At 53.9% G+C, this 24728-nt stretch overlaps 7 protein-coding genes and 1 non-coding gene across 8 annotated transcripts; 4 read left to right on the top strand and 4 right to left on the bottom strand.

Annotated features, from left to right (window-relative positions):
- Nucleotides 1-965: 965 nt before the first annotated feature.
- On the top strand, nucleotides 966-5321 carry BDP55DRAFT_652889 (salt tolerance down-regulator-domain-containing protein). Its single transcript, XM_060574142.1, has one exon. It carries the CDS (start codon nucleotides 1319-1321, stop codon nucleotides 4931-4933), a length of 3615 nt encoding a protein of 1204 aa, XP_060433028.1. The 5' UTR covers nucleotides 966-1318; the 3' UTR covers nucleotides 4934-5321.
- A 395-nt stretch (nucleotides 5322-5716) lies between these two features.
- On the top strand, nucleotides 5717-5781 carry BDP55DRAFT_t97. The gene has a single exon. It is a non-coding gene; the product is annotated as a tRNA-Lys (tRNA).
- A 282-nt stretch (nucleotides 5782-6063) lies between these two features.
- Nucleotides 6064-7185, bottom strand: BDP55DRAFT_691504 (phosphatidylserine decarboxylase-domain-containing protein; the record flags this gene model as incomplete). The annotated part of the gene is made up of 1 exon (XM_060576978.1): nucleotides 6064-7185. The coding sequence occupies one exon, from the start codon at nucleotides 7183-7185 to the stop codon at nucleotides 6064-6066; it is 1122 nt and encodes a 373-aa protein (XP_060433027.1).
- Nucleotides 7186-14531: 7346 nt separating this feature from the next.
- Nucleotides 14532-16552, top strand: BDP55DRAFT_691503 (cytochrome P450; the record flags this gene model as incomplete). The annotated part of the gene is made up of 9 exons (XM_060576977.1): nucleotides 14532-14548; nucleotides 14640-14757; nucleotides 14816-14885; nucleotides 14948-15301; nucleotides 15437-15605; nucleotides 15665-15775; nucleotides 15843-16107; nucleotides 16164-16324; nucleotides 16393-16552. 9 exons carry the CDS (start codon nucleotides 14532-14534, stop codon nucleotides 16550-16552), a joined length of 1425 nt encoding a protein of 474 aa, XP_060433026.1.
- Nucleotides 16553-16906: 354 nt separating this feature from the next.
- BDP55DRAFT_604286 (benzoate 4-monooxygenase cytochrome P450) lies at nucleotides 16907-19079 on the bottom strand (the record flags this gene model as incomplete). Its single annotated transcript, XM_060571085.1, has 8 exons — nucleotides 18789-19079; nucleotides 18631-18723; nucleotides 18503-18572; nucleotides 17870-18443; nucleotides 17689-17799; nucleotides 17364-17634; nucleotides 17129-17289; nucleotides 16907-17066 (listed from the first exon to the last, which is right to left on the bottom strand). The coding sequence occupies exons 1-8, from the start codon at nucleotides 18810-18812 to the stop codon at nucleotides 16907-16909; spliced, it is 1464 nt and encodes a 487-aa protein (XP_060433025.1). The 5' UTR covers nucleotides 18813-19079.
- A 56-nt stretch (nucleotides 19080-19135) lies between these two features.
- Nucleotides 19136-20425, bottom strand: BDP55DRAFT_652868 (acetoin reductase family protein). The gene is made up of 6 exons (XM_060574141.1): nucleotides 20207-20425; nucleotides 20036-20130; nucleotides 19898-19978; nucleotides 19737-19847; nucleotides 19455-19688; nucleotides 19136-19397 (listed from the first exon to the last, which is right to left on the bottom strand). The coding sequence occupies exons 1-6, from the start codon at nucleotides 20361-20363 to the stop codon at nucleotides 19293-19295; spliced, it is 783 nt and encodes a 260-aa protein (XP_060433024.1). The 5' UTR covers nucleotides 20364-20425; the 3' UTR covers nucleotides 19136-19292.
- Nucleotides 20426-20738: 313 nt separating this feature from the next.
- Nucleotides 20739-21824, top strand: BDP55DRAFT_725507 (beta-lactamase-like protein; the record flags this gene model as incomplete). Its single annotated transcript, XM_060579017.1, has 1 exon — nucleotides 20739-21824. The coding sequence occupies one exon, from the start codon at nucleotides 20739-20741 to the stop codon at nucleotides 21822-21824; it is 1086 nt and encodes a 361-aa protein (XP_060433023.1).
- Nucleotides 21825-21938: 114 nt separating this feature from the next.
- On the bottom strand, nucleotides 21939-24345 carry BDP55DRAFT_406243 (FAD dependent oxidoreductase-domain-containing protein). Its single transcript, XM_060567336.1, has 4 exons — nucleotides 24135-24345; nucleotides 24023-24039; nucleotides 23939-23972; nucleotides 21939-23877 (listed from the first exon to the last, which is right to left on the bottom strand). Exons 1-4 carry the CDS (start codon nucleotides 24198-24200, stop codon nucleotides 22054-22056), a joined length of 1941 nt encoding a protein of 646 aa, XP_060433022.1. The 5' UTR covers nucleotides 24201-24345; the 3' UTR covers nucleotides 21939-22053.
- Nucleotides 24346-24728: the final 383 nt, after the last annotated feature.

Genomic DNA, 24728 nt, shown 5'->3' with positions numbered 1-24728 from the left:
CAGTCACGTGAAGGACGGCACAAACCTCTCACCTCTTTTGGTCTTGAATTTGATTGATGGGACCTTGTCACGCTTCCAGGTTGTCCACCAAACCGACCTGGGCTTCCAAGTTCCTGACGTGAGGTGAAGTGCACGCCGGGCGATAGGCGATTGGATAGGGCCCCTGCCTCAGGTGCTCACCACCTGGCACTTTTCCCCTCCCTGTGATGTATCCCTCCCGTGTAAACCTGCCCACGAGTGACTTGGGCATGACATGCAATCCCACTCTCCCTCCAGTCCCTCCCTCCGCCCATGGCGGAACGAACAACGACACACATCCGCAAGACAGGCCAGAGGTACCTCTATCCATCCTTGACTTTCATGATATCGATATTGTCGCCTGGCTCACAGTGCTGTTTTGTTTTCCTCATTTGCCAGTTGATGAAAGGGGAAAAGAAAATCCAAGCAGGAGATACTTCAATTCATTCAGCCATACATCGTTCTTTATAACGAAATATCCAAGTCGTTCTTGCCCACCTCATTTTGAACCCGTCTTTCCAAGCTACCTTGAGATCCCAAGGTACCTTCCTTGGAACGCAGCGACCAACAAATTACACAGAGGTACTCATCATCGGCCCGCGCTCTGCTTGTCGCACACTCATCAGCCCCAATCAAGCCCACCACCACCAACACTACCAGCCTTGCGACTGCACTGCGATTCGTGTATCTTTCAAGTTGAACTACCTACCATCACCCTGCCAGGTGGTGTTTTCAAGGGCGAAAAGGAAGAATATTGATAGAAGAAAAAAAGGCGAAAGCCAACTGAAACCATACCCTTTATCATTTCGGCCTTCTGTGCTGCACCTCAACGGCGGACTATTTGTTCCCTTGGCAAGACACAAGTGTGGCTGCCCCGGCGCCCCATCTCGAATAATATTCGCCTCCACCTGTGAGTCCTGCCTCATCACCACCACCCTCAGCCCGCCCAAAGCCCGCCCAGCACGCTACATCCCGCCTGCCACTTTCGCGAGCCGCTACCCACAAACGCCCACCCAACTTCAACCACACACAATCTCCCGCAACACCTCGAGCGTCATTGCGAAGAGGGGCAGCTGTGTATTTATTTTTGCTTATGCATCTTTCGACATAGCTTTACCTCCCCCAGTATCGCCTCAATCTCGAACCCGACCGACCGCCGAAATCGAGCTTGTCCTCACCTCTATCCCTCTCGCCGAGCCCGAATCCAGTGCTTACTCCCCCACCGCAACCACAACCGCCAGCCCTCCATCTATCCCTCTCTATGACATCGACGTCGCTTGCTTCGTAGCAGAGACTCGATATGCCGGCCAACCATCGCCAGCCGGCAGCTCAAACGCCAGCGTCACCCAACACAAAGTCTACCGCGAGATACACAAACAAGGATGGCTCCAAGATCATCACCGTCCCGAAAGGTCCCCCCTCCGCCGAACCCTCGCAGCCCTCGACTCCAACCTCGTCGGCAAGGGCTCCCAGCGTCCAGACCCTCGACACCAACGGTGCCGACCCGTCAGCGCCTACTGTGAATCGCAAGAAGCAGAAACGTCGAGCAAAGGCTGCCGCTAAAGCTGCCGCCGAGCAAGCTGCCGTTCAACCACCAAATGGACGACGCCCGAGTCCTGCTCTAGGCGCGCCCGCGTCCAAATCTCAGGTTGCCCAAGATGACGAGGATCAGGAGTCCAGCGACGACGAGCCCGAAGACCATCACTCTGCCGACGACCAACCCCATGCCAACGGCTTCTCCACGACCAAATCCAAAAAGTCCAAAAAGAAGAAGAAGAAGAACGGAAAGAACCCGCAGCTGGCCAACAATCAATACGACAGCGTTCCGTTTCCTCACTCTCACTCCCACTCGCCATTGACGCCCCGTGGCCCTGGTATCTCCAAGGATAAGATCTGGAACACCAGCTCGCAAGAGGAACGGGAACGCATCAAGGAGTTTTGGCTAGGTCTCGGCGAGGACGAGCGCAAGTCGCTGGTCAAGGTGGAAAAGGACGCTGTCCTGAAAAAGATGAAGGAGCAGCAAAAGCATACATGCAGCTGTACCGTTTGCGGCAGGAAGCGCACCGCCATTGAAGAGGAACTGGAAGGCCTATACGACGCTTACTATGAGGAGCTCGAGACCTTTGCGAACAACGGTGAAGGACCGCACATTCTGCCCCCTCACCGCGAATTTCCCTTGCGACCTTCACGCATTCCGTCATCCTACACAGGCCAACCACCGTCACGCGGCCGCATAGTGGAACACGTAGGCGACGATGACGACGACGAGGAGCCAGAGGAGGAGTACAGCGACGAGGACGAGGATCTTGAGGAGGAGGAGGAGGAAGAAGAGGAAGACGAAGAAGACGACGAGTACAGCGACGAAGACGAACCCCCCGAAGATACTCACCCTCACGATCGAGACGTTGCCGACTTCTTGACGTTTGGGAACAGCCTGCAAGTCAAGGGTATGCAGCTTCTGGACTCCCTACTCTGCAGATATGGTAACATGGACTTAGGCGGCATACTCACCGTTGCGGATGACCTCCTCAAAAACGACGGCAAGCGTTTCATCGAAATGATGGAGCAGCTCGCCGAGCGCCGCATGGCCCGAGAAGAAGACGCCAAGGAGCACTTTTCTCGCGGCTACGCTCATCCCGCCAACGGCTCTTACTCGAATCATAACCATCCTCCTCCCGAAGACGACTATGACGACGAAGACGAGGAGGAGGATGAGGACTATGATGACAGTCAAGAAGAGGAATACGAGGATGAAGAAGTGAGCTCCTCTCAATACACATATGACCATAAACACTCGAGTACTGAGCATTACTGTTGTCATCATCAGGACACGATGACCGAGGAACAGCGCATGGAAGAGGGTCGTCGCATGTTCCAAATATTCGCCGCTCGAATGTTTGAGCAAAGGGTCCTGACAGCCTACCGAGATATGGTCGCCAAGCAACGCCAGCAACAGCTCATCGAGGAACTCGAGGAGGAAAACCGGCAAAACGCCCAGAAAAAAGCGAAGAAGGCCAAGGAGAACCAGAAGCGCAAGGACAAGGCCGCGCTAAAGAAGCAGCAGCAGGCCGAGGAGAAGGCGCGAAAGGAGGCTGAGAAGGCCGCAGAGGAGGCCGCTCGACTCGAGGAGCAGCGGCGGAAGGTGGAAGAGCAGAGATCGAGAGCAGAAGAGAAACGTCGAAAGAAGGAAGAGCAGAAGCGACTCGAAGAAGAAGAACGCCTTCGCAAAGAGACCGATCGGCAACGACGACTCCAGGAACAGCAAGAGAAGCGCGCGGAGCAGGAACGCAAAGCGAGGGAATCCCGCGAGAAGACCCAGAGGCTTAAGGAAGAAGCACGATTACGCGAAAAGGAAACCCGAGACCAGAAGGACAAGGAGCTCCGTGAGCGTAAAGAGAAGCAGGAACAGGCCAAGCGCGACAAGGAGGCCAAGGCCAAGGCTGAGAAGGACAGCAAGGACCGCATCAAGCAGGAGGAAAAGGCTGCTCAAAAAGCTGCCACGGTTGCTGCTGCTCCTGTTCCCATTCCCACCTCAGGCCGGCGACTATCGCAACACCCAGTACCGATTCCGACACATCCGTCCAACCCAGCATCCTATGCATCTCCCAAGATACCCGTTGCGACACCGGCTCTTCCCAAAGCCCCAACACCAATCCGTCCCAAGCATGCCTCTCAGCCCCTGGAAACCAGCTTGCCCGAACCCCAAGCTTCGCGATCAGGCTCTACTGCCAGCCAAAACCCATCGCCACACCCTGCGACACCCGGCCACATGAGTCCTGGGCCGATCGGTTCAAGGAAGACCAGCGTGGCAACCTCAAGCTCGCTACCCCATCCTAGTTCCATATCACCTTCGAACATGAAAGGCCCGATGCAGCCAGGCCCCTTTGGCATGCCTATGAGCATGCATCCACCCGGCTTTAATCCGCCGCCGGGCCTGGGAAATCGCATGCCCGACCCAAACATCTTTGGTCCGCCTGGTATTGCCGGGTTCGGTAGACCTCCCCCACCTCTAGGTATGATGGCCGGCCCGCCAGGTCTTAATGGGCCAGCTGGGCGTGGCTACATGCCTGGTCCACCTCCTGGCTTCTCACAGCCCATGGGCGACCACATGCAGAACATGGCACCAGGGCCCGGATCACACTCCAGACAGCCTTCAGGCAGCTTCGACCCAGCTTCGCCACCAATTCCAACGCAGCCTATCGGCAGGCCAGCACCAATTGGACGACCAGGTAGCGTGGTACAGGGACATCGAAATGATCCATCAGACGATTTCACAAACCAACAGCATCTTGGTAGCAGCGTCCTGTTAGATGATGCATCGGACCCGATGAGCGCAGCAATCAACGCGGCTAGGCACCGTAACCAGGTGCAGCGATCTGCATTTCCACTCTCATTCGACAATGGATTCACTGGCATCAACAACAGCTTATGGGGACCCCCACCACCAATCTCATACGGTGTAGCCCCCGGAGTGGGAAACTCGACCTGGGGAAGCCCCAGTATGATGCCGCCTTCGCTTGGTCCGATCCGCACGGCTGGAAATCCTCGTTCGGTGACGATTCGACTCATGCTTTGCCGCGCCTGCAAGGAACTGCAATCCCGCAGCCCCGAGGGCTCAGAGTCCTTTGTTGATCTAGCAGCGGTCAAATCCGAAGTTGATCAGCTCAGTAGGGCCGAGCCCATCCTTGAAGCGGATCTGCTGCTCCTCGCCGAAACGGAAGGCAATCTCAACAATGGCGGAGGGACCTTTGAGGTTCAACGGGACGCAAACGGTCCAGGGCAGCACTCGATGCGATGGGTACCCGAGTTCAACGACATGTCGTATCCTACCCATCGGCCCGTCGGTGCACCTGGCGAGATCGGAAGCCCCATTATCGGCAGCGGCGCACCGGCATTTCTGGCTAGAGGACACTAGGATGGTCCGCCTGGCGAAATTTCCAGTCCTGTATCCTCATCTGAGAGCTTAACATCCTCGACTGATGCACTTCACCGTCGCGTCATGTTCCGCGCCATGCAGAACGGCTGCATCAACAGGGCCACTAGAGGTAGTTCTAGCTAGGATTAGGTAAGGAAGGCTAGCAGGTCGCCTTGAGCCTTGAGTTGGCCTTGATTGTGTTTGTTCGTGAGGGTGACTGAGTCAGCGGCCGGGACTCTTCTTTTTCTCAAAGCCCAGTATTCGAACCCCTTCTTTAGGGTTGCCCGGATAGCTAGCGCGTGGAGGGCGATCCCCTTCCAAGCGAGCATCCTCCGCATGGCTTTGTGTGCCTGCGTAGCGGCTAATAGAGACTATCTGCGTTCTTTCAGCATGCCCTCGTTCATGGGCTCATAGTTGATTCACATGACTGTGCCGTTTGTGAATGCCATGAAAACATCTCCAGCTGATAAAAAGGAGTGAGATGAGCCTCGTCCATAGGAAGTGGCTCAGGGATCCATTCAACTGACAAGTGAACCTTTGTCATAAGTAAGCCAAAATTAAGCCAACACTGGATATGACCCAACCCTGAAGACATCCACTCCCCACATCCATCACGATGCGCCCTTTGTCGTAGTGTCCCACCCTACACCCGCAATGAGGGGGTTTCCTGAATTATTTTCTCCTTCTCTCCACTTGGGCACAAGCACAAATTAGCAAATTCAGAATATGAAGGCGTCCTCGACTCGAGGAAATCAGCAACCCCATCATATATGCCGGTTGCCCGGCTAGCTCAATCGGTAGAGCGTGAGACTCTTAATCTCAAGGTTGTGGGTTCGACCCGTAAGCTATTCCCCTCACTTCCTAAATGTTCACCGAAACACTTCACTAACAATGACCAGCCACGTCGGGCTCAATTCCCGTCAGCGATTGACGCAACTTCTCTTTTTGATCATGTTCATTTTTGGCTCTAATTCCATGGCTGTGAATAGTTTGAAAAGAAAACTCCTGTTCCCAGCGTCGTGAAGTTGAGTAGCTTCCCATGTTGTCTAGGTGCCAGCCTAGAGCAAGGTCCCAAATGAAACGTTCCAAGTACTCATCTAGATGGCAAGTGACTCCTCTAGAAGCCTGACTTACATGTGTTCATCCCTTGCCGGCGCTCTAGCCAAAATACTTCCATACTTTGAAAACTCACCACTCGTGGGAACGAAATCCTCGACCCTCAACCCAGCCTTCTTCTGAAAAATGCAAATGACATCTGACCCTCCAAACCGGAAACACGAAACCTCGTCCCCCTTGCTCACCACATCCCCTTTTGCGACAAACAGGTCCACAGACGAAACCATGGCCATCCCAATAGGCAAGAACGCAACCTTGCCGAGGGCCGGGTTCTCAATCACGACCAGCCCCCTCGTCTGAAGGAACTGATACCCCGGGTTCTCTGACGAATCCGCCCCGCCCATCATACGGACGTGCCCGCCGACGGAATCAGCTTCAAGGTGCGCCATGCCCTGGATATTCTTCGCCTCGAGCACGGTACCTGACACGGGCGCGTGTTGGCGGTGGTAGTTTGTGGTGTTGAGGAATGCGTGCATCCAGATTCCGCCGTCAAAGTCTGCGGCGTGCTCGCTGTCTTGGAGGAGCATGCGAATCGGCCAACGGACGTTTTTGATCTCCACGGAGCCGTCGTTGATTCTGGCGACGCTTTGGTTGGTGAGGGAGTTGTCGTAGGTGCAGTCGGCTGGGTAGACTACCACCCTATCATCGTCTGGCGAAGAGATTGGCCGTAGGCCGGGTTTGAGACGGCGGGTGAAGAAGGCGTTGAAGGTGCGGAAGCCGCCTTTTGGGATATCTGCTTCGTGGAAGCGGTAGGGGGGCGAGTTTTTGAAGGATTTGAGTGATGAGGGGGTGATGGAGGCGGGTGTGTCTTGGAACTGGCCGACGAGTTGGGCGTAGACTACAATCCAGGAGGATAGCCAGGTGAGTCCCTTCGAATCTGGACTGATCGAGGTTTGGAGTTTGCGGAGTGGGGGTTGGTCGAGGACGAAGTAGAACATGCAGAGGACGTCGTAAATGTCTTTACCTTCGAAGCTTTCGCGGGGGACCCATTTGAGGAGGTCGTTTGCGAAGTGGAGGAAGGAAGGGGCGTCTTTGATGGATAGTTTGGACATGAAGCCTGGGTTTTTGGAGCGGGCGGAGAGGATTGCGGAGTCTAGACCGCCTGGGCTTACTTGGTCGAGGTAGCCGATGAGCATGACGATGACGGGGTTGAAGCGGAGGTACCCATCGTCGGAGGGTGGTGTTGTATGCGTAATGGTTTGTGCAATGCCTGTGGCTTTGATGTCGAAGTGAGGAACGGGGGAGAGGCCGGTGACTTCCTCAGGTGCGGTAGTTACGCTGAGTGACATGACTTGTGGTGAGAGTTTCTGTGTGACTGACCGTTTCCTCTTAAATGCGACTGGGAAGGTAAAATAACTAGTCGAAAGAAATATCAACATATTTCCTCATCACCAGACAGCAAGAACCACCCTGGGTTGGTTTATATGCGCTTTTGTTTAGTTAGAAGCCAACTCATCTCAACAACGGTCCGCGGCATCAGGGAAGCTACCCGCAATGCGAATGTCTTGCGAGAAACGTGGCGTTCATGATGGTCCCCAAGAGAACTTATCTGAAGTCGTCAGGTCGGGTTCATGCACGGCTCCCCCAATCAAGTGTCCCCGCCCGGGTGCAATGCCGCGCCTGTACGACATAGCCGAGGGACGGTGTTGAGATGGAAAAGATTGGATGTTGCCGTTCTTGACGTGAACCGCGAGCTTCCTGCCGAACATGGACAGTCCTGCGGCCACATACGCACACACACACACATGGCCGAGGCTCAACAGGTTCGTGCTGAGGCGCGGTTCATTCGTACGGGGTTCCGCCACTGCTGTGCCAGCGAGGCAACTTTGGCCGGTCTTTGAATGAGTGATGCATGGCAATAAACCTGTTTTTGTTGTGAGAGACTGCCTCGAAATGCGAAGAGTCAGCGGCGTTGTTAGAGGCTGAAGCTTGTAAGTGTTCTCTTTGGCCAATGCCAGAGCAGTTCCGCCGAGGACACACTAATGGCCATCGATTATGAAATGACTCGGAGACCTTTGAAGCCCGACGCGAGCAAGTAGGAGCTGGGAGCGTTCGATCGGGATGTCTGTCTCAAAGAGACGAGTACGGAATCTTCGATTATGTTGCTGGGTCCCAACAATTTTGTCAATGCCTCACTTGATAGTTGTCTTGTTTCCTTCCCCTAGAGCTGAGGACGTGATCATCGTGCTGGGGAGATGTAAACTAAGCCGCCCGTCAGCGCAGAGAGTTTCCCTCATCCTCGAGACTTGATGATTTCTTTTATACTAATGGTGATGCTCGGTGTTTACTTATTTCTTGTGGAAGCAAGCAGCGTTGCTGTTCCATGCACTTCTCGGAGTTTGCTGAAAATGGCTTAGCGTGGTGCTGGTTGGAAACCTCACTTCCTAAAGCGGAAACTGGCCGATGAGACGAAGTCCTGCGCTACCCTCTCGACATATCTTTTGCGTCCGTGAAAGCTACAACGCAAACCTCGCCGGGTGATTGATAGAAGGCATTGCGATTCCCGAAGCCAAGTTTGAAGCGCTAGATTGCTAGCAAATACGCCAAGCGTAAGCAAAATTTCCAAGGGACGCAATGCTCGATCGAGTCATTTCAGGCCATGAGGGCTTGCACCTTCTTCAAGCAGGATTTGTAAAGCCGTCCGTTGCAAGTGCTGCAGCTTTGTTAGTATCAATTGTAAGAGCTACTATGGTTAAATCGCCCAAAGCTTCACTGGCACCATTGACTAAAGTATGTAGGCCGTTCTCTGTCTCTCTACGACCTGCATTTACACAACTTCCCTCTCGCCTAATTTTTCTTGGCATCTGCTGTTAGTGAATGAGTGAGCCTACCACCAAATTACTAACAGCCGAAAACTCTTCACCTCCCCTTGCCGGAGCCCGCATCCGCGATGGCCTCACAGCCGCCGTCGGGCACCGGACTGATGTCGGCCGACCAAGCCGACCCCGAATCAGGCTCCGGGACACCTCCGGAGCCGAACCCCACCTCAAGAGCTAAGCGACGCCGCGACGCCGAGGCACAGCCGACCCGGCCCAGCCTAACGGGAAGCCAGCTTGATGCCACCACCGACGCCCCTACCTCGGCCGAGGGGCCCGCAGCCTCTACCGCATCTGCTCCGAGCGGATCTGCCACAGGGTCCGTCTTGACAGCCCTTGCAGAAGAAGCTAGACAGTACGAGGCACGGAAAGACGTCTTTCTGACCATTGCACGGTCCGTCGACAGCGTTGTCGCCAGCTTTGACGGTTCTAGAAAGCAGATCGCGAAAGAAGCCACTGCCTATGTCATTCAAACCCTCAAGAGACTGATCAATCACGAGACAAGCCCAATAGCGGCCCGGAGTTGGGCGGCTGTCGTCGCACCGATGGCGGGCAACACCACTGCGGCGACCCGGAGCGGCCAGAGCTGCCAGAGCTCTGCCCGCCCGAAGGCCACACTCCCCGCCGAGGATCAGCCGCAGGCGCAGCCGAAGGAGGACCTCCGCATCTTTGCCCGCGTCCCGGAAGAAAGCTTAGCGGCCGCTCGGAAGATCGCACCGTTCGCCGTACGACAGATCGTCTGTAAGGCCGTTGGCCTGGGGCTAGCGGACCTTCCCCACGTCTACCATATCAGCACAGGTTACTCTCTGAAGCCGCGAAACAAGCAAATACAGGAAAGACTACTTGCAAGTAAGGCAAAGCTGGCGGAATGCCTCGGCGCCCACCAGGTCGAGACGCCTATCAAGTGGTACACTTACGTTGTGCCGCGATGCCCAACAAAACTACACAGCATTGGCGGGGACGTCCTGGACCCAGCCACACTCGTTGAAGATGAGGTCTTCGCACAGACAGGACAGAAGCCTGTCCTTGCTCGACCGTCCCGCCTTGGGCCCAACCCAGTCACGAACGAAATATCTTGGCTCATATCATTCACATCAGAGGTCACGCCCTTCAGGCTCTTCAACCAAAGCGGCAGATCTCTGCCCGTCAAGAAACGAAGGACGCTCATCCGACACGACCCCGGCTGCCAGGGCTACCACTCCAACCGGTTCTGCGGACGACGACCGATCTGCAGCAACTGCGGAAGACCTTCCGATTCACACGAAACGGGACCCTGCATGGCCAGGCCCCAATGTGCCAACTGCTGCGGCCCCTTCCAAGCCAGCCACACAGACTGCCCAGCGAGGCCCTCGGCCGTAAACGGCGTCGTCTCCCTTCCCGGTCGAAAGGAGCGGGCTCGGATCCGGAAGGCCGGCCAGAAAGCATCGGACACTCTGTACAAGGCTACTCGATCCGACAGTAGCCAGGAGGCGGCAGGCGTCCCTACCTCCACCAGCCAGAACCAGCAACCCGGCGCCAAGCGCGCGCGCACGAGAACGCCCTCCGCAAGCTCGATCGTTTGCCTCGGTGACGGAAGCACTGACAGCAGCAGCATGGATGAAGACGAGGCGGACGAAGGCGAAGGCGAAGACTCCCCCGACAACACCTCCATCGACCGTCCCGTGCTACCCATGCCAAGCAGGAGCCAACGGGCAGCACAGAAGCCAAACTACAACGTCGCGAATGCCTACACCCACCTCGAACTCGACTCGGAGACGTAAGCCGAGAGCGGCGACCCCACGGATGCTACGCGTTGCGCAGGGCAACGTCGGAAAGATCTCCCCGGCGCACACGGCTTTCCTGCAGCTCTGCTGGGAGGCTCAGATAGATGTGGTCCTCGTCCAGGAACCCTGGACGGGCTGGAAGGACGGAAACGTGCAACTGAACACGCACCCGGGTTTCGACTCTTTCGTCCCGGTCGACTTCTGGGACAGCGAAGGAACCAGACCAAGAGTATTGACCTACACACGCAAAGGGATAGGGATGACGGTGGAGCAGCAGAGGCCTGTCCACACGAGAGACGTACTGTGGCTGGTGGTCGACAAAACGACGACTATCGTCAACGTGTACAGACAACCCCGCGACCCCCACAGCCGCACAACAGGGATACTGCTAGAACTCAAACCCCCGGAGCGAGCTTTGATCGCGGGTGACTTCAACGCGCATCACTACTCTTGGGAGCCCGGGACGAGGAACGGGAACCGGGGAGATGACATCGCAGGCTGGGCAGACGGCCACAATCTCTCTCTTATCAGCGAAGTTGGGGTGGCAACCCAGGATTGCGGACATGTCCTGGACCTGGCTTTCTCTAATATCCCTTTTGCGCACGCGCAGGTCAGCCCACAGTTACACCCGGGAGCTGACCACGAGGCCATCGTGGCCGTCATACCACTATTCAAACGCCCAGTGTCACAGGGAGAGGGCCACCCGCAGCCACGGCCACTGTCAGTGCCCGACTCGGCGCTGCCTCGGCTGAGAGACCTGATCGAAGGGGGGCTAGCTGCGATGCCCAATCTGGGGGATCAACCTACTCCGGCAGACCTGGACGGGCAGGCAAGTCACATCGTCGAGCTCTTCTCCCGAGCCATTGAGGCGGTCGGCAAGAAGAGAGGAAAACAGGGAAAAGGCGCGGCTTGGTGGACGGAGGAATGCGCAGAGGCCCACAGAACGTACCGTGCTGCCCGCAACCCACAAGCCTGGGAGACGGAGCAGAACGCAAATCCTTCTCCAATGGAAGAGCGGAAGGCATTCCTGAGCATTGTGAGGAAGGCTAAGCGAGCATACTGGGCCGGAAAGATCGATGGAGTCGCTTCAGACCGGGACCTCTATCAGGTCATGGGTTGGCGGAAGGCGAGCCCACTGACCAGAGCACCCCCATTGATTGTGGACAACCAGACGATCGAGGATACTAACGAAAAGGCCCAAGCGCTCCGGAAAGCCCTTCTCGACAGGTTTAGTGCGGAAGATGACGCACCGGGTGACCCGTTTGACGTACCCGTCGTCCCAAGGCGAGCGATTACTTGGCAGGACAATGTTAGCGGAGAAGAAGTGAAGACGGCCACCTTAACAAAGACAACGACCCCTGGTGTGGACGGGATCACCACGCGCCTCCTCCAGGCCTGCTGGGGCGTCATCTCGGAGCCGGTCAGGCAGCTATTCCAGTCCTGTATGCGGGCCGGCCACTTTCCTCTGCCTTTCCGCAGAGCTGAGGTGGTCATGATCCAGAAGGCCGGCAGGGATGCCTCCAAGCCCGGGTCCTGGCGTCCGATCGCGCTCCTCTCGTGCCTGGGCAAGGGACTCGAGAGACTGATAGCCAGAAGGATGGCGTCCCTGGCGATTGTCGAGCGCATCGTCAGTCCGCAACAGATCGGAGCCCTACAGGGCAGGTCAGCCGTCGATCTGACGACCTGCCTCGCCCACGATATCGAAACGGCCCTCCTAAAAGGGCTCACGGCGACACTTCTGACTATGGACGTAAAAGGGGCGTTCGACTCCGTCCTTCGGAACCGGCTCGTCATTAGACTGCGTCAGCAGGGATGGCCACACGGCTTGGTTAGACTCATCTTCAGCTTCTGCTGCATCCGCATCGCCAGAGTCCGACTGGAAGAAAGCACAACGGAATACTTTCCTCTGTCATGCGGGCTGCCGCAGGGGTCGCCTCTGTCTCCCATCGTCTTTCTGCTCTACATCGCGGAAATACTTGAAGACGACCCGAACGCGCGATTCGGGTACGCGGACGACATCGCCACTCTGGCCATCAGCCCCTCCCTGGAGAGCAACGTCGCAATACTCAACCGAAGCGCAGCCGGCATTCTCAGATGGGGCTTGGAGAACAAGGTCTCCTTTGACCCGAGCAAGTGCGAGGTCATCCACTTTACTAGGAAGCACGGCCAGCCAGCGGAGCTGCCAGAGGTCCGGGCGGGGGATTTGGTGGTCAAGGCCTCGACGAAACCTGTACGCTGGCTGGGTGTCTGGTTCGACAAGAGACTGTCCTTCCGGCACCATGTCGACGCAAAAGTAGCTGCAGCAAAGAGGGCAGCTCAACATCTGAGACAGCTTACGAACACAAAGAGGGGACTCCCAGCGGCCGCCGTGCGAAAAGCCGTCGTCTCCTGCGTACTGCCGATCGCGCTCTTCGGCGCCGAAACATGGTACGCAGGTATCACGAAGCCGGCTTCGAGACGCCAAGCGGAGACAGACACGAATCCGCCTCTCCAAGGAAGACCCGTCAACACAGGCCAAAAGGGGCTCGTGCAGAAGATCGACAGCGTCATTACAGCGGCAGCAAGGGCCGTTCTGCCTGTCTGGAGGACAACGCCAACCAGTAGCCTCCTCCGAGACGCCGGCTTACCGTCAGCCAAAGTCGCCTTAGAGGGCGTCCGCTTACGGGCCGCAGTCCGACTACAGAGGATTGATCGCCGACACCCGCTAGTCGCGCGGCTCTCCCAGCAGGGACAGCAACAGACGAGACTACAACGGACGGCTGAACTTCTGCCAAGATGCGGAAGACCAGCGTTCCTTCAATCACAGTACCTGCCAAGCTCACAGGATCAGATAGTAGTTCAATGCAAAGAAGAGGCTGCGAAAGCTTTCGAGCGCTGGCTAAAGACAGTACCGGAAAGCCATATGATCGTCTTCTCGGACGGCTCCAGGGCGACGAACGGAGCCGTGGGGTACGGCTTCGTCATCTACCGAGACTCCAAACGCATAGCACAAGGGTGCGGCCGACTCGGACTAGCAGAAGTGTTCGACGCCGAGGTCGAAGGGGCGCGAACCGGCCTCAGAAGGGCTCTGCTCACCAATCGCGGTCATCCAATCCACATATGTATCGACAACACCAGCGTTATACAAGGCATCCGCGGCAAGGCGCCGGACTCGTCACAAGACGCGTTCCTCGAAATCCAAGAAGCGGCCAGGATATTTGATATACGGACGCACTGGTCCCCGGGACACCAGGGCATCGAAGGAAACGAGGCCGCGGACCGGCTGGCCAAAGAAGGAACGACACTGCCGGCGCGGATGGGTCAAATGGCAACACTAGCGGGCATCAAGCGGCTTGCAAGGGAAAAATTACAAAGCCAGCACAGGAGATGGTGGTATAAAGAGCGAAGGCCGCGGTACGCGGACTTGGGGCTTGAGGCAGCTCTGTCCAGCCCTCCTGAACTGGCCTTGCCGCGGGCTACGTTACATCACCTGCTGGCGGCACGATCGGGTCACGGGGACTTCGAGCAATATCACCGACGTTTCAACCACGACGACGCTCTAATGATGTGCTCTTGTGGAGAGGCGAAAGACGTGGACCACCTGGTCTACTGTCGACTAACGCTGGCGAGGAGGCAACGGTGGCCGACCCTCCACTCTCGCAGTATGCCCGAGCCCATAGGCCCTATGGGATCTCTCGAGGCCTACTTCAAGAGATTAATCACCGACCCACGAGGCTTCGAGGCCTTTCTCCGCGTGACGGACTTCTTCCAGAAGATCTGTCTGCGGTAGCAGCATCCACACCTACGTAGATGTGAGTGCGGACTACAAAGAACCTCCCGATTCCAAGGGACGATTTGGGAAAGAATGAAACTGGGGCACCAGCGGGAACCGGGGACAGACAGAACGCGTAGTGGCCACAAGGCATGATTTGGAGGACGATGTAAAGAGACGACGTACTGTAGAGTAGGTAGCCTTGGCTCACGGCCCTCCACGCCATATACCCTTCGGGAGGTCTGCGGTAAGGGCTCTAGCCCGGCCGCCACGGCGTTAAATACAACAACAACAACAACAACAACGACCTGCATTTACAATGCGTATCTCCACAAGCTTGCCGCTTTCCCAGGACCGCTGTTGGGAAGATGCAGTCTGGTGAGTAGATGTAAGCCCTCTATGTGTTGACTTTCAATGCTCAAGTCTCTTTTCACAGATTTGGCGAATCTATCATTCTCAGACTGGCCGCTTTCACTACGCCATCCAAGAGCAGCATCGCAAATATGGTATGAGTTTTATCTTTTTCTTAGACACGGCCACGATTCAGTATAATAATTCTCGCTGGTAGGGCCTGTTGTTCGAGTTTCTCCCAACGAGCTCTCCTTCGCCACGGTCGAATCATGGAAAGCAATCTACGGCAACCGTGTCGCTGGCGCACCACCAGTGATTAAAAGCGAGTTTTACGATATCTACGGCGCTGGTTTCAAATCTCTATGCATTGGGAGTGAACGTGATCCTCATAAGCACGGTAAAATGCGCAAAATGCTCTCGGCTGCCTTCTCTACGAAGATGTTGCTGGATCAAGAAGACATCATTACCAAAACAGTCGACGCTTTCGTCCATCGCCTAGGAGAAGATGTATTCAAATCGGAGGGCCTTAATATGACCAAGTGGTTTGAGATGATAGCATTTGACTCGTTGGGCGAGATGGCGTTTGGCGAGTCCTTTCATAGTGTTAAAGCTGGTAAGTTCAGCATCTACTAAGACTTCAAGGACAGCGTTCTGGCTAGAAGATAGTTTGACGGCCAATTCGAATACTGATCATGTCGATTGACAGGTAAGCCACATAGCTGGTCAGAGATCATAGTCAGCCATCTGTACTTCATCACCCTAGTCGACAATCTTCGCCGCCTCCCTTTTGTGGCTAGGTTAACCCGTGTTCTGTTCCCATCTACTTTGGCTGTCCAAAACCAGAACTCCCAGTATAGCCGTAAAAAGGTTGAAGAGTACGTATTCAACTAATTCTTCGTCAAATTCTTGATATAGTCTGACGATATGATGGCAGACGTCTATCTAAAAAGTCAAACCGCAACGACTTCTTGTCTACCGTCGTCAAGAGCTATGAAGTAGGGGCTGTTGATGAAGAGGAAATGACAGCACATGTGTCAACGTTGACGTGAGTTTTCGAATCAGACATTGCTGGTACTTACTTGGTGAGCTTCTGACATAACGACTACTTGTAGAATCGCCGGAGGCGAAACTACTGCCACATTTCTAGCCGCGGCGACGTATTACTTGCTACGGAACCCAGTGTGTCTGTTGAAGCTCCAAGCCGAAATCAAAAGCAGATTCTCTTCATTCGAGGAGATCAATGCCACTGCAGCTCGGCAACTCCCCTATTTGCAAGCAGTCATCAACGAGGGCCTAAGGCTGTACGCACCGGGCTCTCAGGGGTTCCCAAGATTGTCGCCAGGCATGAAAGTTGGCGATATATATGTTCCTGCTGGTGTAAGTGACCCTGAGGGACAACAGAGAAGCAAGATATCTGATGAAAGTGTCTACAGGCTGAAATCTTCACGCATGCGTGGACCCTGACGCATAGCGAGCAGTACTTCTCTGACCCGAAAAGCTTCAGGCCCGAGCGCTGGCTGGATGCGGATTCCACCGACGTCCGAGAGGCTAGTCAGCCATTTTCAATGGGCCCCCGAGGTTGCTTGGGACAAAAGTGAGTTATTTTGTCCTCTTACCAATGAGTCTACTATCCTAGCTACTACATGCTGATCAACTCCCAAGCTTCGCATACATGGAGATCAACCTCATCTTAGCCAAGATGCTATGGAAGTACAACTTAGAGCTGGTCAATAAAGAAGTTGACTGGGAACAAGAAAGTCAGCTGCATGTGATGTGGTGGAAACCCGCACTTATGGTCCGGTTTACTGAGAGGAAAGCTTGATAGAAGTTAAGAAGCGCTTTCACAACCAATGCACAAGGGCCTTGGGAGGCTATAAGATTAAGGTACGGGTTTCAGGGAGTACCTAAAACACGATCAACTTTCATATTCCAGACGCTTCAAGCTTCCATTTTACTCCGTGATACTATTGACCTGAACATCTTCGCTAAATTACAATGTTACAATGTTAGCTTAGCAAAGCCGAGATGACGTCAAAAACGTTTGTCTTGGGCTAAGGTACTATAGCAATAGCTCTAGAAGGCCTTGAAATATCATAAACGCTATGAAAGATGTCAAGATGCGGAAGGCTTCCTGTGAATACTCATTCCTAACTACCTACCAACTTGCTATCAAATATCAACCCACGCGCGGCTTGAGCTTCGCCATCAAACGAGGCTTCTCCCACAAGGTATGCATTCTTGACTCTCGGTGCCAGTCCAGGCTCTCATCTGCGATTTCTAAGTCATACTGATAAATCAGTTTGGCCATGACGGTGTGAATTTCCATCCAACCGAGGCTGTCGGGTTACATAGTTAGTACATGCTTCAAAGGCTCAGCCCTCATTCTTGGTGGGCTCACCTTCGTCCCATGCATGATCGCGTTCCATACGAGAAGGGCTGACTAGCATCGAGATCGTCGACTGTATTGTCCACGAGCCACCGTTCGGGTCTAAACTCCCACGGCTCTGAAAAGTTAGAAGACGACATACTCGCCGCAAAGGTGCTGGTAGACACCGTAATCTGAAGACGTATCCATGTCAGTTAAGAGGTTTTCATGAGGTTTAAGGGGATAATAAGCAAAGAAGGGGACGCACTCCACCAGGCAGAAAGTGTCCGTCAACCGTGCAGCCACCCTTAGGCACCACACGAGGGAGGGCGAAAGGAAGTGGAGGATAGATACGCATAGCCTCTTGCGCCACCGCTCTAAGATACTTCAATGGAGTTGCAGTTGCTGCCGTAATATCCTCATAGCTGCTGAAAGCTGACCGCACCTCTTCCTGTAATCGTGCCAAGATGACTGGATTCTTCAGCAGGTAGTAGGTCATGCAAGAAAGGGTAGTGGCCGTCGTCTCGCTTCCAGCGATTCTAGTACAGCCATGAATTAGTTCATGGAAGTATATTGATAGACGAATGACCTACACGAAATCAGAAGAATGTGCTGCAATTTGAGCGTCTGAAATGGCGGCCTCGTTTCGAGCCTCGATCATTTTCGTGAGGAAGTCTTCGCGATCCGAGTTAGATGCGAGGCGACTAATACTAGGTGAGCCTCGAAGTTGCAAATAGACTAAATGATGTATGCCAAAGGCATGCGGGCCCAAACCTTTGAACCAAGTCCATGGTATACTTTTGGTGTGTACGACTGTCTTTGAGAAGCTTGTCAATGAGGCCAGAAAACACTGTCTGAACGATGCTGGCGAGCGCCGGAAATCTGCGAAAGCAGTCGGCGAGAGCCCCCATGCGCAAGCTCTTGGTCACGATTGAGACCCAGAAGTGCTCTTTTCCCGAGTTAACGCCACCAAAATCCTTTCCAAAGGCCAAACTGCCAATGATGTCAAAGGTAGCGAGGTTGAACCACATGACCATATCAGTTCCTTGCGTCCCCTGGTCAACCGTTCCAATCTTCTCAATGAGGCGGTCGACACACTCGGCGACCATCGGTTCTTGTGACTTGAGAGATCGGTCGGAGAATGCGGTGCCCAAATACCTGCGCATTTCTGCGTGCTTATTGGGGTTACGCTCGCTGACGATCGACAAAGCTTCCGCGGCGAAGTTGCCCCCATCGTAGAATTCACTCTTGATGAAGGGCTCGATCCCTTTGCGAACGCCATAGATATCTTGCCATGATGATGACGAACTGAAGCTCAACTCATTTGGTGCCACACGAACGACGGGCCCTGGTACGGCAGAGTAATTAGGGTGAGCACTCCCAAAGTAAAAGGGGTATGCAACTCACCGTACTTCTCGTGCAACTCAAGTTGACGATAGGGCTGGCGACCACTCATGAAGTTCCACGAATACAAAGCCTACATACCGGTACGTGAGAACTTGCACGCCACCAAAACAGGAATTGCTAATACTTGCATTGCTGAACGAAGCCGACAGAGGCCCCGGAAACTTTCGTAAAGGATGGAACCACCATGTTGTAACTTTGTACAGAAGCACGGCGACCAACACCTATATTGGGGGACCTGGATTAGGGACGGAAGTTCACCAATATCGAAGCTACGCGGTCAGCTTACCAGACCAGCTATCTGAGCCTTCATGTTGGGACTTCTTTCCTCGCGCCGTGGCTGGATTCTATGTTCGAGAAAGCCAACTGCGTACCATCCCACATTACCAACGCTCCGCCCAAGGTTCCTATTTGTAGCCCGGGCAATTCCGATTGAGGCAGACGCCGAAGTCTCACTCCGGCCGGGATCCCCACCTCGGACTTTTACTGCTTTAAGCGACAACGAGATACAGTGCTCATCCGGCCGGCGCACGGAGGCAAGGACCAGGGTGGCTGGAACCCATGGAAGTTGCAGAGTCACCTTTTCTTGGATCAACATGCATTGGGCTGCATAAAAGGACATTTCAATAGGGATGGCGAATAGCGAGATAAGAAATAAGTCTTAGAAGCGAATCGCATCGATTCAAGTCACAGCTGCGGCCAATACCTCCATGAATCCCTGAACAACCGTTGCCCGACTGTCTGCAGGTGGACAAGCGTATTGCTGGATCAGCCGTTATGACAGACACGTCTCTTACGAAAATACCACACCACCGTCTACGATCAGACTCTGGCCAGTGATCTGATCTGAGTCTTTCCCGGCCAGAAAGCTGACCAAACCAGCGACGTCTTCAGGAGTCTGCATTCAGCCTAGGTCAGCTGTCATGAAGCGTAGTTGTCACGGGTCAAGACGCACCTGAGGTTTCTTAGAAGCAATGCGAGTTGCAACACCTTGCTCAAAGGCAGCGCCTTTAGGAAGTCCCATTTTGGTCGTAAGGCTAGTGTCAATGGTCCCCCACATGTCGGTACGGACCATGCCCGGGCAGTATGCGTTGACTGTAATGCCATGCTGTGCCATATCCATCGCAGCGGCTTGGATGAGCCCTCGTACAGCCCATTTACTGACTGAGTATGCTGGCGCAAATTGGGACTAATAACTTGTCAATATCCTTGTCGCGAGTTCTGAGGTCTGGGCTACCGGTCTATATCCCGAGATAGAGCAAGCTCCAATCAACTTCCCACCTCGGCCCTGCTTAATCATCTCCTGAGCTGCATATTTGTAACACAAGAAGACTCCTCGTACATTAATCTTTTTCACATTAAAATATGCGAAGTAAGATTCTTGGAATGGAAACTGACAGCTTGTACTTTGTCCCACTCGCTGGCACTGATCTCGAGGATCGGTTTGACGAGGATCACACCGGCGTTTGCGACCATCTCCTACACATTCACCCTGTTCAGCTCTAGTCTTGGTATCGAATTCTTGATCTAACTTACATCAATTCCGCCAAGTATCTCCGATGTCTTTCGGATGAGGTTTGCGACATCCTCTTCGTTGCTTATGTCCGCAGGAAGGACAGCAGTCCGTACGCCTGCACAGCATCAGCCAACGTCGAATAAACTTTGAACTTCAGAAAGGCATGAATTCAAACGGATCTAGAAGTTGACCTTTAAGCTCAAGCTCGTATTGCAACTCTCTCAACTTGACTTCTTGACTAGCAAGATCGTTAATGGCTATCTGGAAACCATCTTGCGCCAGGCGTAGTGCGATGGCGCGACCAATGCCATTAGCGGATCCTGTAACTAAAGCTGTACGAACAGACATGGTGTCAGGTGTTAGGCAATAATGTTTCCAATCATCTTTGAGATTCGCCTTGATGTTCCACTTGCCGTTTATATCCCCACAGTGATACTTTCGGTGTGTACCTGCCCGGGGCGTTTGAAGATGTTGACTCCGTAGTGCCGACTGCCTACTTCACTGCCGGTGGGATGCCATCTGCCGATTACCGAGTGCCGGATTCGCAGCCAGGATCTTGCGAACAGGACAAGACTCTTACCATCAAGTGTTACTAGCCATTGAAAGTTGCGCCCATTAAGAGAGGAGTACCTTACATGTAGATGTTTGGCACGACAACCTTTAATCTTCCTCAACTGCAGTGCATTCGAAATCGTCCACCGCATTGGAATATCACAAGCCACCATGCCCTTTTCAAACTTCCGCGTACCATCTTCCGCCTCAACCGTCAATGTTAGGGTCATCGACTCAACATCGAAGATTGGGGTGAGCATGGCGGGCATGGTATCGCACACCATCAAAGGTCATTCTTGGCTTTCGTGTCCCGCCTACGTTTTTCTCGTTGAGCACCCACCCACCGGCCGCAAAGTCTTGTTCGATCTTGGGGTGCGCAAAGACTTTGAAAATCTCGCACCCCCAATCCAGCACTGGATGAAAGAAAGTAGGACGACATGCAGCGTCGAGAAGGACGTGAGAGAGATCCTCGAAGAGGGTGGTGTTGAAGCAGGCGAGATCGAAAGTATCATCTGGAGTCACTGGCATTGGGATCATATTGGCGACCCGAGCAGATTTCCCCAGAGCACGTCGCTGATAGTCGGCCCTGGCTTCAAGAATATTCTGACGCCGGGATACCCTACGAACCCGGAATCCCCAGTCCTTGAGTCTGATTTCGCGGGCCGGGAACTCCGGGAATTGAACTTCGCCGAATCAACCATCAAAGTTGGCTCGTTCCCTGCCATCGACTACTTCGGGGACGGAAGCTTCTACATCTTGGATGCGCCAGGTCATACCGTTGGTCATGTGAACGCTCTTGCGCGGGTGACAAGTGGCTCGGATAGCTTCATTCTCATGGGCGCAGACACCTGTCACCATAGCGCCGAGATGAGGCCATCCATTTATAACCCGTTGCCCGACTCGCTATTACCACACCCATTTCACCTAAGAAGTGGGATTCCTTGCCCTGGCGCACTATTCAAGCCAATCCTCCGAGATGAAGACACAACCAAACCATTCTATGGCGTTCATCGACCTGGTATGATATTCGGCGACCCGGATGCCGCTGAACAGACCGTAGACCGGATCATCGACGCTGACGGATGTGGAAATACTCTTGTTATAATTGCGCACGACAACCAGTTGAAGGACGTTGTGCAGACTTTCCCGAAATATGCAAATGACTTCTTGAAGAAAGGCTGGATCGAACAAGGCAGATGGTTGTTCTTGAAGGACTTCAAGGAGGCAGTTGATGGAGCTCATAGTGAGAAGTTATAGCATTGCCACAAAAGGGCTACGATGGTCCTACAGACTTTGTACCAGACCGAACAAAACCAACTTTATCAAGTCCAAAACCCAGTGGGCATTTCAGATATTTAGGAAGATTATTAAGAATATAAATGTTCGACAAACAGTGCCTCCGAGAAAAACTTTACTCCCATATATGTTGTTTCTGAAGAACGGCTAGTGCCTACAGATCTTTCATGAGAACGAGTACCTCCGGGTATCACAGTCTGTTATCCGATCTTCTGTCCCAGATTCCCTGGCCCTGGCGGATGACAGCTGCCTTCAGCTCTGGAAGATGTCTCTCATGTATACCACGAGGACTGGTTTGATGCTTTATACACAAGTGCGCCGCGGCCGCCGTTGCCAATGCGTGGCACCCTCCATTAGCCATGAACTTGGCATTGGAGCCTCCAATATGTGTAGTACTGATATGCTTCCCAGCCATCATCAAGTTCGAAATGTTAGACGAATAGAGACATCGGAAAGGAATGTCGTAAGGCTTCTTATCCCGCTCATCCCATTCCCAGGCCTGCAGACGAAAGTCGTACTTTTGGTCGCCTGGGTAATGAAGACAAAACGCGCCTGCATTTTGGACCACAGCGTCGGGGAAGGGTTTGTGATCGCGAATATCAGTCTCTGTTAGAATGTAGTCGCCCTCGTACTTCCTGAACTCTCCCTGAGCTGCGACAAATGCCACCCAATCAAACTCAAGATTCGCATATGTCTCGGGTTCCATTTCTTTTACATTGCGAAAGGTTCCGTATATGGCACATAAGAGATGGTCTCGAATATGCTCACCATTAGTGTACGGATCAAGCCATTGGCCGTACTCCCAAAAATGTGTGAGGGGTCCCTTCATCCGCATGTCGATGGTCGGATCGGGCACGAAATTCGGGGGCACAACGTGAGGTCCTGGCCCATTCTCAAAACCAGGCTTGGTGAGCTGACCCCGAAGATCCGAATAGTCTTTCGCAACCTCGGTGGCCCATGGGACAGACGGGAAGGGCGCCGCGTTGTCGCCCATCCGTGTCCGGAAGAACACTGTGTGTCCGTGATGCATGTCGTCAGATTCTGTGGGTGCGAGGCTTTCGCCATACATCGCTTTGGACTCTTGACCGAAAAGTGTCTCTGCGCCAGTGCAGACACCAAGAACAGCCTTGCCGGAGCAGTCGATGAATACTGGAGCTGAAAGACATATCTCTTTCCCAGTACGGGCGTTGCGGGCCATCACCGATGTTATCTGGGAGCCGACGAGGGCCGCATCATACACAGTGTACTCCATGAACACCGTTGCGTTGGGCTCTGCGCCAAGCAGCCGCTTCGCAATCAAGTCGCCATCTGCGTCGCGCTGTGCGAGCTCTTGTATGACAGAGTTAGTCATGCCGCGTGGGGTGAGCCCGATCTCTACGCTGGCATTGCCACCGAGGTAAGGGCGGTCTTGAATAAGGGCAACGCGATCTCCCAGTCGTGCGGCTGCTAATGTGGCTGTACAGCCAGGTACGCCTCCGCCGACGACAACAACGTCAAACAACCCTGCATCAACAGGTTGATGGGGTATCCCACGCAGTTGTCTTCGCCAGACACGAGCTGCCTCGTCACTCTCGTTTGGCGGTGATGTGTCATCCGTGCCGAAAATGATCGCATCGCAGCGGCCGCAGAAGCCAGTCAGATCGTGCAGCACAAGTCTTGTATCACCCTCTGGGAGTTGTACTATGCCTGCGCGCTGCCAGTGCCAATCTCTGCCGTTCGTGCCAAAGACTGTGTCGAGAGTAGTTCCGTTAATAATGAGAGAAAATTGGCCAGGGTGATGAGCAGGAACCCAGTCTTTGGCTCGAACCCAAACATTATAGCGTCCCTTCTCCGCCGATATAACGGTTGTTGCGTCTGCGACTGGCTTGCCATTACCGTGAGCGAGAAGGTACGGCGAGCCCATCTCCGAGTCGAATTGCGAGTCCAAGGTCCAGCCGCCAAAGTCATGGAACTCTTCCGCTTCCACCAGTATTCCCGAGCCTGGGAGTGACGCCATGTCGAAGAATTGATGCACCTGAATAATTGAAAATAAGCAGAAAAATTAAGGTAAGGAAACCTTTCTTATTAATCGTTACAATATGATAGTTGTCCCCGCGCGTTTTATGGACGCTCGAGAAAATGTTAGTCAAAGAAAATGGCGTTGTGCGGGCAATCCGTACACGCCTCTTCCCCCATACTGGCAGAAGACTGTTAGAGAGTTCTCAGTCTCGGCTCATCAGCCAATCGGCCTCAGTCGCGGATTGTTGAATGTTAAACAAGGTAATTACTTACTGCATGGACGGCAGTGAATGTGGGGTGCGTACCCGTGCACTGCCAGTTAACTGGCACACTGGGCATGCTTGAGCAATCATCACGAAATGCCTTGCGCTTGGCCAATCATGTAATTCAGGAATGTCTTGCATATGGAATCAGGCGCTTCAATTGTAACGGTGGCTCGGTCGTGTCAGTCTCCGCAGACACGGAGGTATGAAGCCGACAAAGAGACTCAGGGAAGTTATGAGGTTCAAAAAATTAAAGATAAGAACTTTGCCGGTCCTATCGACGGAAACGGAATCGGACTTGCTGTCGATCCGTCGGGCGTCGAATAGACGGAAGCGCCGCGCCCGACGTAGTTCCGGCTCCCACATCGGCTCCCACACCTTATGTACCAAGTGAAGTAAGGTGCGGAGAACTGGGTAGACATCACTTCAAGCTTGAAAGTTCCAGCTCCATTGAAGCTGAACGACCCCTACATCTCACAATATTCCATGTCGACTTGAACCTCAACATGAATTCCAGGACCGGGCGAGACCGTGCCAACATCGTTTGCGTTGAATGCCATTCCCGAAAGGTGAGTTGGGTCACCTCATCACAACGATGCTCCCA

Source organism: Colletotrichum godetiae, assembly GCF_030913485.1.
Source record: "Colletotrichum godetiae strain CBS 193.32 chromosome Unknown BDP55scaffold_8, whole genome shotgun sequence".
Taxonomy (NCBI): domain Eukaryota; kingdom Fungi; phylum Ascomycota; class Sordariomycetes; order Glomerellales; family Glomerellaceae; genus Colletotrichum; species Colletotrichum godetiae.
This window is presented reverse-complemented; position numbering and strand designations above follow the sequence as displayed.

Excerpts from the sequence above, each read along its gene's own strand:
- BDP55DRAFT_652868 (XM_060574141.1), bottom strand. The coding sequence starts at position 20,363 with ATGTCTGTTCGTACAGCTTTAGTTACAGGATCCGCTAATGGCATTGGT. Across the intron at positions 20,131-20,206 it reads ATACGAGCTTGAGCTTAAAG|GCGTACGGACTGCTGTCCTT; the intron begins GTCAACTTCTAG and ends GATGCTGTGCAG. Across the intron at positions 19,979-20,035 it reads AGATACTTGGCGGAATTGAT|GAGATGGTCGCAAACGCCGG; the intron begins GTAAGTTAGATC and ends GTGAATGTGTAG.
- BDP55DRAFT_406243 (XM_060567336.1), bottom strand. The coding sequence starts at position 24,200 with ATGCCCAGTGTGCCAGTTAACTGGCAGTGCACGGGTACGCACCCCACA. Across the intron at positions 23,878-23,938 it reads GCGGGGACAACTATCATATT|GTGCATCAATTCTTCGACAT; the intron begins GTAACGATTAAT and ends TCAATTATTCAG.
- BDP55DRAFT_652889 (XM_060574142.1), top strand. The coding sequence starts at position 1,319 with ATGCCGGCCAACCATCGCCAGCCGGCAGCTCAAACGCCAGCGTCACCC.